This window comes from Dermacentor silvarum, chromosome 3 (assembly GCF_013339745.2).
Source record: "Dermacentor silvarum isolate Dsil-2018 chromosome 3, BIME_Dsil_1.4, whole genome shotgun sequence".
Lineage (NCBI taxonomy): Eukaryota > Metazoa > Arthropoda > Arachnida > Ixodida > Ixodidae > Dermacentor > Dermacentor silvarum.
The window spans coordinates 217,627,714-217,639,906 of NC_051156.1; the positions used below are offsets into that span (position 1 = coordinate 217,627,714).

Here is a 12,193-nt window from a genome sequence, read left to right on the forward strand (position 1 = left end):
AATCAGCGGCACTACAGCACATGTTCCCCGAGATCGGAGGCTGTAACTAGAATAGCTTCAATACCTTGGTTTGGGCGAGTTGGTTCATCTTGACAGTTTTCACAAAAACGCGCTAAAGAGGAAGACGAAAGGAACACATACGACAGGACGGGCGCTGCGTATATGCTTGATCAGCACCCGTCCTGTCGTATTTGTTGCCTTCGTGTTCGTCTTTCTAGCGCGTTTTTGTGAAAACTGTCCAGAATAGCTTCTTTGGGAGCATACTCCAGCCGGTTCCATCGAGGCTAAAGTGGCCCATGGGATATCTATCGAGGCTGACGCGAGAACTCTTGTGAGCGCTTGTTGTCGAACAGTCAGTCGTTGTTGTTGTTCACCAGTCGGAAAATGCATCTTTCAGCGTCGTCCAGCAACAAGGATTGTCCAACGTGGTTCAAAACAAACACCAGTGATTTATTTGCTTCAACGTTTGGTTGGCGCACTTGTATGACACGCAAAACAGCCCGTCAAGTGAAACGGGGCAGCACGATCATTCGCTCGTATACACTGGTCGCATGTAACTGTTTCGCATATACAGGACAGTGTGTACCAGGAAAGGAAACCGTAGAGCTGATTTTCAAAAGCGAGACGACAGACGTACGGGCGGAGAAAAAATATAATAAAACAGGTATGACAGGAGTACTCGATGTCGTATGTTTCATTTTTTCGTCCGTGCGTCGTCTGCGCGTTTGGAAAATCAGTCCTTATTTTGCTTAACCTTGTTTGACCACGTCGAATGCGCAGTCGCTGGCTTGAAACACCTTACGCCTAGCTTTTTGATCCTCCAGCACGCCGAAATCAAGAATAATTTTCACGAGGAAGGTTTTTTATTATATTTTTTTTGAATACACAGGCGAGAAATACGAAGGCGGAGTATAGTCGGGAGGTAGTCATTAATTTTGTTACAGCATGCTATTGGTATAAATTTTAGTCGCTTGCCAAATGATTGTTTGCGGTAAAAGGAACTGAAAGATTGAAATGAAACTTCATGTGTCCAGTTTATTACTGCTGATAAATTGACGGACAATATGTCATCATCATTTGACTGACAATACGCTAGCGCTGAAGCGAGGGTCAGAATTCAGCTGTCTCCATCTAGCAAACGTGTACGCCTCCTGCATATGCCTCAATATGCCCCATGTAATTGCGTGCGGGCTTGCCACGTTGCAGCGTTCTCAAGAGAACGTGATAACAGTGCCTACATATAAATTAAATGAGCAACAGGCGGATCGTGTGTGCAAGTGTGGGAGCTATTCTAAGCACATGTCATGCGAGACTCTTACTTTTTTTTTTTTTTGAGCTACGAAAATGAGATGTTTAAATGAGCAGAGTTTGAAAACTCGAGGAAATGCTGTAGTACGATGACACAGTTAAAGTAATGATCCAGATGCAGGGCTTCGGAACAACCTCTCGTAACAGACAGTATTCGCATGGACGTACGCCGCGTCGTTCCTGCATGTTCGGTGGTTAAGTCAAGTTTCAGATTACGAGCACTCATAGAGAATGAGTATGTGAACGCAGAAACGAAAATCTAGAAAAATATCTGTCTGTGACTGACAGATAGCCTTCTGGATTTTCGTTTCTTAGTTCACATATTCATTCTCTCTAAGAATTCTCTGTATTCATATTCTCTAGGAATGCAGGCAATCTGGAACTTGACTCTTAAGCTGTGAAACACCCTTCTGCAAGTGTTATGGTCGTAGTGAAAACTAGTGTTCTGGTCTTACCTCTCATCGGCTCATAAAGCAACACGAGCACATCTGCAGTACCTGAAGGCAACATACTCAAGTGACCCGACAGTAGACACACTACGCCTTTTTGTCCAGAGCGCTTGATTGGTCTGAACTCTTGGCTTCTCTCTCTCTCTCTTTCTCTTTCGCTCTCCTTTCTCTATTTCACTACCCCATCTCTTTCCTCACGTGTAGGGCAGCAAACTAATTTCATTTTATCTCCCACGCCTTTCCTTCTATTTCCTCTTTTCTGTCACACAGTGGAGCCTCGTAGCTGCCGACAGCAGTGTTTTTATCATCGTTTTCACCAAAAACGTCGCGCCCACATTTCGCTGATCATCAGTATATCTTTCAGCTCCGAGAAAACATCATCGGACAACGAAGGCGTCTGCTCTAGCGCGTTTCCCGCAATCAGATGCGTACAATACAAACGGGCGTCAACCTCTGTAGCTTAAGAAAGCTTCAAAGGTTGGCGAAAGCTCTGCTTTTCGTCGTCCTTAATAAATCAAAGTTTAGAACATCCGAGGGAAAAGACATTTTTTCTAACACTTTCCGCCAATGCAACCTTCGTCGTCACGAAGCCGGAGCTTAGTTGTGAAACGTTAGGAATGCACGACGCAAACTGTGCTGTAACTGTTCGTTCGGACCTAGTCTGAATCATCGTGCCGTCAAGGTCCGAACCAAAGAGGCGATAGGTGCGAGGACTTAGAATTGTTAGCCGTATAGTAGTTGGTTGTCTTGTAAACGTTTTTTCTCTTTACTCTGTATTGAGTCAGGGTCCACACGGCAATACGTCGACCCATTGTCGGAGCAGGTCAGCATACCACTTAGGCTAAGTAATGGTTGAGCGTGCGTTATGAATACTGTGACAAGGTGTTCACTGCACATTCATCATCGTGGAACAAAGGCCAAGAAATAGAGAAGGGCTAACTTTACGGGACATGTTGACGCGTTTTAACTGAGCTTTTCTCTACAGCCTCGTCTCTAGTTGGCCCGAGGACAAAACTAAACGTGTGGCACGCTCTCGTTTTCTTAGGTGCCCGACACTGAATAAAGCGTACACGTTCATCTTGAGGGTGAGGCTAGGGCGCTCACAACGCAGTCACGGCGGACAGTACGCGACTTGAACGTCCGCCTGAAAGCGGAGCTCGCCGTGCAGCGTTCTCCTCGGTGTGCGGGAGCGATGGAACACGCTGCTGCTGTCGTCGACCGCCGCTGGTGCGATCGGCACAAGCGGGTCGCAGTCCATCATCGTTGCAGCTCTGTCGCGATGAAGTCTTGCGCGAGGCCTTGGCTCCGTCACTCCGCCTTGTAGCTGCACTCGGCGCAGTGCCTGGCGCCCAGCATCTTGCAGGCGAGATGCTGCATCGTGTCGTGCGTGTCTGCGGAACGCGGGAGAAGACGGGCTGTCAGGGACAACTGCCGCCTGGTATCAGCTCGCGGACGTAAGCATTGCCAGCTCCACTGCTTACCGGCAATGATGCTTCGCTGCTGCATCTGCTGGTAGTGCAGGGAAAGCTCTGTGTGAGGAAAAGAACGAACAATAAGCGAGGCTGTTGACTGACTATATAAGCGTAACTGCTGTAATGTGAGGATTCATTTTGCTCATTCTATTTCTTTGTTATCGCCGACCGTTCACGATCGGCCTATCCTAGTGGCAACTTGGGCGGGGCGCCTATCGGTCCACAGACGAGGCGAGGAAAATAATATAATTGATATAGAGTCGTTGCATTATCCCTGCCTACGAATGTACTGTGTGGCTGGTTTCTTGGAGTCCAGTGACGTCTCACTTTCAGAACGTTATAACTTGCTGACGCGATTCCTGGCTCAGACGCTGTTGTCTGTTTCTCTGCGACCAACTGATATTATTACCGATACTTTAGCTTGTGGGAGCGTGGATTCACAGACTCGGTCGTGTCTAACCAAGGTTTAATCTTCTTCCTGCGAAGAGGCTAGCTCTGACCGCTGGACGTTCCGAGCGCGTGCACGAGAGCTCGGACCGGGCCGCGCGTCAGGACCACTTGTTCTCCTAGCAGCCGGCGAGAGGCATCTCATAAGCTTAATCTCTAGTGGTTTTTAATGATGTAATTGACGTTCAGTACGATTGTAGTGTCAAAACGCTAGAGATGTCTGCGAGAAAGTTGCGTGCGAGGACATGGCCAAGTCTTTTTCTCGGGAGCATTAAGTTCTGAGAACATCAAGCGACGAAATTTCACGTGCTGGTCATACCTTTCAGCTTGGCTTGAACAGCGAATCTAGCCTTCCGTTCTTGGTCCAGTTCCTGGCACAGGGCGTCTAAAGTAATAAAAGGAGGGCACGTGAGTAGGTGCTCCCATCTCTTACAATACGGCGGGAGCTAAGGCTTCGTGGTCCACGCACTGCGTTTATCAATATTTATCATGGTCGACAGAGAGGTATAGGAATTGAGAGAGAAAAGGAAAGGCAGAAATATGATTAGCCAGGTCGCTCCTTGTTTGCTAACCTACGCTGGGGAGAGGGATAGGTTGAACCAGAGAAGGCTAGAAACTCATGTTTCTCACTCACCTCGCACGACTTGCAACTGCTTGGTGAGTTCTTCGCGGTACGCGACTTCTTTCTGCACTTGCTCCTCGAACGTTTCTGCAAGGACAAGACGAACGTGGAAGGAGTTCGTTCACAGAACCGTGCATGCTTATTATTATATCTGAGCTACTTTTATTTGTTTCTCTGGAGCATATAGGGTGTATAGGGAGTGCTCACGTGACACCACACATGCGCCGCCTTTTCGTGCTATACGCAGCTTCCACAGCGTTTCTGGAGGTTAACGAATCGCGATACAGCGCAGCTTTGGAACACATTGTCGACTTCGATGACGTCACTACATATAGCTTATTCTCAATTGATGGAATCACTTTCGGAGATGTCTCTTTCAGCGTTACGCCGGAGGGGCAGAATGCTTGTTGCGCCAGTGAATTGTCGTGCCGCACGCTATACGTACGAGTATACGTCACGCAACAGTGCGAGTATCCCCGAAAGTGGTCAAAGAAGATTGAGCAGCTTTTTCTACGAAGGTAAGCCGAGAATAGTACCGGAAAAGCACTTCATCACTAATGCTGGCCCGTTTCGTGCTGTAGAAATGCAGTAATAAAACTTAGCCTCAAGCGTGAGCACGGCTCGTCGTTACATATACCTTCGCGAATCGAATCCCACATGGTGAGGCCGAAAACACGTGCCTGCTGCCACCCCCTTTCTTTGTCAACAGAACTACTACTCTTGGGTTCATGGCAAAAATTACTGACTGTGAGTTGCTCAAGCTTACCAACCCTGTGGACAGTTGCACTCATAACAAAAGACACCACGAGCTGCTCAAGAGCACAGTAAACAATATTGCCTTAGTTCTACCCACGGTGTAAGATATGCTATTTTTCACCTACGTAGCTAGGAAATGCTCTGTTTAAGGCACAGCTCAAGTTGGCTCAAACGCTCTGTACTTTGAATGAGGAGACTCCAAGCGGCCCTTGAAAATTTTTATCAGCCAGAGCTCATTCAATCTAGTCTACTTAGATTTCAAAAGGCGAAGTCGTTAGCGTCTTCCTGTCCCGTCATAAGTGGCCAAAGTCGATTCGGAGCCGCGATTTCTGCACCGCTCATCGTCCGCCGCTTTGATACGTTATAACCTGTCTATTACTATTAGCCTAGCTGCTGCTGTCACATCACCTGTTTTAGCGTTAGACGGTGTTTACTGCGTAGCTGAAATGTCAGTGGAGGCAACGTAATAGCTCGGCGAGGAAGCTATATATAGGTGTCGCTATAGCGCTGCGCGGCAAGTATACTTTTTCGTGCCAACTGCGCTGAGGTGGACGCACGCGCCTTCAACACCGAGTGTTGATGCAAAACTCGCCTGCACGCGTTGGCGCAATCGCGTGGTGGTCCCGTGTACGCCGAGCAGAACGGGAGGGTGGTAGGAAAAAACACTCCGGCTAATGAGTGCCGCGTCAGGATTGCGGCTCGGTTGTCGCGTGTTTAACAGTGTGCGGCACGCGAGCTGAATATCGGTGTCGCGAGCCGGGCCTTGGAGTGTGCTGCTCTTTCGTTTTTTGACGATGCGCGAAACCCCGCGTATACACAACGGGCTAGTACACGTCGCCAGTGTGTGCGGAGAGAATGAGGCCGATAGTATACAGTATAGCCTCTATAGAGGCGGGCACCCTGTGCATGCGGCGTCGACGGCCGGCGACCCTCGGTTTGGTGCTCTTTAGTTGCTGCCACCAGAGGGCCCAGCACGCCCACCTTATATACATGCGAGTAGCTTCGAGAGTTGCTGCGATTAACGGCAGTTCGCTGAATAGATAGATAAACTGGTAGCAGCGCATCGCGACGCAGTCTGCTGGGCACAGTTTCACGGTTCGCCGACTGAGTTTTTTTTTTTTTTTCCGCCCTTTTCTTCCTCTTGTTGCCTTTCTTCTGTTTTTTGCATACCTTAAACATCTTTTGGTTGTCTTGGTTGACTTGGTTCCTTTTGTATTCAGTAAGCAACGATGGTTCAGGTTACCGAGATTTCGATTATTGTTTAAATTAGAATGGTGGAGCTGTTTTGAGGGAAAAAAAAAAAAGGATCAAGCTCACAATTTCTGGAGTTCCGCGTGAATAGAGCATCTCGTGTAGAGTTTTTTTCTAGTTTTGTTATTGCTGCTTCTCTCGCAGTTATCAATATTTATGGGCAATAAATTATTAAATGTAAACAGGTTACCTCGCATGAGGCGACATTCTCTTTCCACTTTTTTCCTGGCTTGTGCTTCTCTCAGCAGTACGTCCCGTAGCTCATCTGTGAAAGGGAAAAAACAGGAGACAGAGGCACTCTTAAGTCAAGTTCTTTTTTCCCTCTCTCTCTTCTTGCTTTTCACATATGATAGCTTCATTTACATAAGCGTCCTCATTTCCTAATAGTTGTTTATTTGAGTAAAAAATATAAAATGTATTTCCTTTTTTAAACGCGCGTGTGCAAGGAAGTCATTTTGTTTGAAGTCTTAACTAGTATAGATATATAATTTGCTGAACAAAAAAAAAAAAGAATGCCTCGTGTTGCCTAGAATGTCAGGTCTTAGAACATAAACGTAAAGAATATTGCTCTTGAGACCACAGAAATAAAACACAACGCAGTGCAAATTTTACACTACACTCACCTCAGGAACTCACACTTCTATAATGCGGCAGTTCGAAAGCTCAAGGAGATTTAGGCCTGTAACTAAGAAGTCACGGAACGTAAACCGTTGCTCGGTTTACTATTTAAAGCATAGAACTAACTGTGAAGATTTAATGATTTTACACCTTTAAAGAACATTTTTGTTTTCTCTGCATGTGACAGCTGCAACGCTGAAATTCTCAGTCTCTTGGTTGCTCTAACTGTGAAGTGGGCAGCCGATGCACGAGGAACAGCGGGGACTGATCAGTTCACAGTGCGGCTTTGCTTACCTTTGCTAAGTGTGAATATGCTCGAAGGATCCAAAGAGTGGTCGAAGGTTTGCGTTTCTGAAACGACAAGGACATAAATGAGGAGCATATATGGGAGTAGGCAAACAAAGCGGTTGTATAAGTCTATATCTCCGCTGCGGTCGCAAAGCCACACTACTAAAGCATGTCATTCTAGAGGACGTAGCGTCGGCAAATGACGATGTTTTTGTTTTCTTTTTTTCCCGCAGTTATGCGCGGGCGCGTTGTACGAGCTAGCCGCACAGACCACGTGTTAGGACTACGTCAAGATAAATATAGTTGCTGTATTGTCGATCGATCACCGCTTCGAGGTGCAGTTGTGCAACTCCACTTTAAACTCCGGGAATGCTATTGGGTGCCTTTCCCTGTAGCATTAATTGACCGACGCGCCACCGCTGAGCAGCAAGATGAAATTCGTCGTCACCCATCGGCGGCTAATAAATGCTTGAAATGCCTAATATGACTTAAGAAAGGTGCTGATTGAAAATATTGTTTACTTGTTCTTGCCAAGATGTTATTTTGTTATTGTGCCCAAAAATGTGGCGCTTTGCAGTCATTTTTGCTATCCACATGTGACGCGACCATCGGCATAGTCCTTTACATACTCCTACGCGAGTATGTCCTTTCGTCGTGTCCGCTTCCGCTGGTATCAGCCAATTGTCGACTGCCAATAGTTATACCGCCGAAATTGAACGATAGGGATCGCAATCTCCGGTTCCTCCGCATACAGAGCAGTAAGGTTTGGTAATAACTTCGACAGGCACAGATAAACCGCGAGCAGATCACAAAACTTTCATGACAGCATCAAAAACCCAGTCACACGTACGCAGGCACTTTTCGCGCCCAGAGCTAGGAGGACGAGGAGCGCGCATGAGCAGTACGCTAAAGCGTGACGAGCGCCTGAAATACGTGCGTGAGTTCGGGAAAGGTGCACTGCGCACTCGGACGCAACGAGCTACACGGAAAGGTCGCGCTGATCTTGAACATGCGAGACCACAAGTGAACACAAAGCTGTTCAGCCAACCCCGAGAACGGCGCTTAACGCTGAATGAATAGAGCTCGACTAATTTTGCTCGATACCAAATGTACGTTTTGACGGTTGCCAGAACCACGCGGGCATTCGCAGCCAGTTCTGTAATCACTCTCAGCATTGATAATTCGTAGGCGTCTGGAGCTTCACGCTTGTATCATCCTTGCGTTGTATAGCGTGTGCTATAATATACCGCATATAGCCTGCGTACGTGTGGCTAAAAACGTCCACTGTTTGCAAAGCGCGCTGCACACGAACCCGAATATGGCGACGCCTCGAGGGCGTCTCGCTTCCGGCACTCTTCCTTGATCAGCTGCACCACGGACGTCACGGCGTTCTCTGCGCATACCAGCACACACAAAAAAAGAAGACATGTGGTAACAGCGCCACGATTCTACGCGATAGTGTAGCGATGCGAAAAGCAACGCGTAACTCAGACCTCGCCCACGATTATAAGTAAACAGCCTCAAGTGTTACTCTGGCCGTGCCTCACAAGTTGTCACAGGCTGTCATTTCGGCCTCAAGACGGCGCCGTTAGTTCCGGCTGCAAGATCGGCTTCGTTACGAATCACCCAGTAAATCCAAGTGCTGGCGCCATATGTTTTGTGGCAACAAGAAATATGAGAGAGATTTGCACATCATGATAGAGAAAAACTGTCATCCACTGGGCTGTAGCATGAAGATACAAACCTATCACCTCAGCTGTATTTCGTCCTGATCACTGAAGGTACAAAATCCGTGGGATATACGTATCATTACACACTGTAAACTTGAGCAGTTACAAAATAATCCATTCAAATTTTGCTGAGGCAATATAAAAAAACAAGCTTCTTAAATTAAAAAGCAGGACTCGATACTTTGCAACATCTCGGGTGCCTCCTCAGCGCAGCGGTAGCTACGAGCTCGCTAGATGTTCACGGCACGCTGAAAGCGCACGCAGGTGTTGCGGCTAGGAGGAAACGCGATGGTGTCATTTTCAGTTATTGTGCAGCCTTACAAGTTTGCTATGGCATGGCAGCTGGAAATGGCTGTAAGGGCGCACAAGCCACGACCCATATAGTGCGTTTCGCACGTGACATTACATATGTGACATTACATATATGTGACATTATTTCGCACGTGACATTATGCGTTATACTTCGATGATGGCGAAGGTATAATGATGATCCTGGTACGGGAACGTCGCGAATAGCGGAGAGCAACGGACCGTTATAGTTTTGCCAACTTATATCAATGACCAGAGTAATAAGTCAGTCAGTGCACGGATTTACCCACTGTTAAATGAAGTCGTTCATTGAAATCTGTTCGCATGCAGGAGTAATCTTTAAAATTTGTGTTTTCAAGGCGGAACAGGCATATATTAATTTCTCTTTCAGAAGTCGACGTAGCGATTTCATGCCCAAGTCTGTGAAATCCAGAAACGCCGTAAAACCGAAAATAATAAAGCACGGGGCGGGATGCATATGACGGGGAATCTGTTCATAAATGAACTTGAGGCTAGGTCAGTTGGTTCATTATCTCCAGTTGGCCGCTTGGTTCAAGTATTCAAGTCTTCCAATACAACTAGCATCGTCCTCGTCCACTCTGTGCTTCCTCTATCTTTGTTTTCATTCTGCAGGCCTGTTCATAACTATTTGGTGTTGTTTTATTTTCTTATACTACCACCAACGCGGTGCTAAGAAAGATGTTAGAAAAAGAGATTCGTAAAACAACAGGGAAGGAATGTTTGCATTTTCATATCGCTGCAGTAACGCCACGGTGAAATATAAAGCCATATGTCGCTCGATGGCTAGGATGACTCTGTTCCTGCCCCTTTCCACCATCGCCATCACCTCTTCTGTCACCGACCGCATATTTCTGCGTCGGACATTCTGTCTCATATTCTCTCCAATATGACGCACTTGCGAACGGACACACTTGCGAAGAAGTCTTACCTGGCTCAGCGTCGCGCTTGTTCGTCTCTTCGTCCTGTAAAAGAAACAGAGATAAAATTTAAAGTTCGGCAACCAGTGATATGTCGTAGTGCACCTCCAATAGTTAACAGTCAATAACGCATTACTACTCCTGAACGTTTAATGAAATCAGTGTGTTTATAAACATTGAGGATAGCATACCCAAAACGGCTTGCTTCGTTGCTTCGATCCAAACACCCCTCCCACCGCTTCCCGAACCACTGGTGTTTTAATTAATAACCAATGACGCCCGTTGCCTGACGCGACTTGTACTGCAGAGAAATCTTAACTATTGTTGGCTGCTGTTTTCGAGTGCTAACTATACAGGCGTTATATTGAAGTCTTGCGTTTACACTTTGCACGACGCCGACTAATAACTCCGAGGAATATGGTATACGCAACGACGCGTCAGAGCTGCGTCATTGTCTCCAGTTTTGCAAAAACTGCCTTTTTGTGACAAGAAATATATATCCGTGATCGTGCGGCTGCTCGTCGAAGTAATCATGAAAACCGTCGTGATGCATACTTCTTCGTCGACGCACGAAATGAGACCGTTGCTGCAGAAATCAACTGATAAAAGCCAATAGTGAAAGAAAAAGAAGAGAAACAGGTTCCGGTTGGCCAGGCAATGTGGGTACGCGTATGAATAGGGAGACGTGTTTTTCCAATAGGGAGGCGTGGGTGTCTAACGAAAAAACACCAAAAATAAAGAATAGGATAAAGGAGAACACCCGTGGGTGGCATTGGGCGCCGTCGACGCGTGATTCAAATTGCTTACCGCGCACAAGAGACCTGTACGGTGGTGCGACGATATTTAAATGCGCTCGCGAAATTCGCAAGAAAGAAAGCGCCCACAGCGAAACACCGAAGCGGAGAATAACGGCCTCATCGCATGCTATATGTTGCGAGCGTGCACGTTATATAGGGCTGAGAGCCTTCTCCGTGTGACTTGATTCGTTTTCTTGTTACGGCTTTCTTTTCCTTTTTTTTTCTTCTTTATTCGCGTACCACCGTGCTCAAACACGTTTCTAACTTTTTCGCCTGTCTCGATGTCTTTAAGATGCAAGTATTGAAAGTATAGGTCCACGAAAATTATTTTAGACGGAGCGCGAAGACGTATACGTATAGGTATACACATTCCTGGGCTTTTAAAAGTAATATTAACTTTCCTTCCGGTTGGCTGTCTTTAGAACGCATGTATTTTGATTAGAGGTTCACGATAATTATTATAGATGCAGTGCGAAAGTACACATTGGTTTATATATCATTGGTCTCTTAGAAGAAAAAAGTGTCGATAGTTAAATGGGGGAACGCGCCTGGAAGAGAAAATGAAGACGGGAGGAGAAAAGTAAGAGCGCGGATCCAATCTTGGGAGACTTGAAAACTTATTTGTAGCTAAGAATGCGTTCGTATATTTGCGAAGCGCCTTTACTGGCACAAAACGAATGGATAGGCGAAGAAGAAAAACTCTGTGGGATTTTTTTAAAGCATGTTTTGCGAATTGTGGAGGAGAAAGAGATAAAACTAGGATTCATGGCACGGCTGTAATGAAATCAGAGCTAAAATGAGCTCAGAGCTTCTTATCGAAGTTTAGCTTTAAGTCCCCGCGGGCAACCGCCGTTAACCAGAGCGCAAGCGGATGACAGTGACTTACAATAGTGGTGCTAATATTGAGATAGTTAAGAGTTCGTCGCCTGCCGCGCTGGCTCAGTGGTTATGGCGTGCTACTGCTTAGTGCGAGGTGATGGGTTCGATTCCCAACCGCGGAGGCCGCATTCCAATAGGAATGGGATGCAAAAACGTTCGTGTACCGTACTGCTTTGGATGCACGTTCAAGAGCAACAGTCGGTCAGAATTGATATGGTGTTCCCCTCTACGGCGTCCCTCATAGACCCCTGTGTAGTTCCGGCATTTTAAACCCCGCATTTTAGTTTAACAGTTTGTCCTGGATTCAATCCTAAAAAGTTGAGCCGTAG

The 12,193-nt window shown here is 46.6% G+C and overlaps 1 protein-coding gene across 1 annotated transcript in view; it reads right to left on the reverse strand.

Annotated features, from left to right (window-relative positions):
* Positions 1-437: 437 nt before the first annotated feature.
* Positions 438-12,193, reverse strand: part of LOC119445219 (SKI family transcriptional corepressor 1) — a 56,246-nt gene continuing 44,490 nt past the window's right edge. The window contains exons 8-14 of the mRNA XM_049664928.1: positions 10,200-10,233; positions 8,524-8,604; positions 7,218-7,274; positions 6,496-6,570; positions 4,311-4,385; positions 3,996-4,061; positions 438-3,286 (exon numbers count right to left, since the gene is read on the reverse strand). Coding sequence (XP_049520885.1) covers positions 3,066-3,286; positions 3,996-4,061; positions 4,311-4,385; positions 6,496-6,570; positions 7,218-7,274; positions 8,524-8,604; positions 10,200-10,233 — 609 coding nt within the window. The 3' untranslated portion in view covers positions 438-3,065. The remainder of the gene's footprint in view (positions 3,287-3,995; positions 4,062-4,310; positions 4,386-6,495; positions 6,571-7,217; positions 7,275-8,523; positions 8,605-10,199; positions 10,234-12,193) is intronic.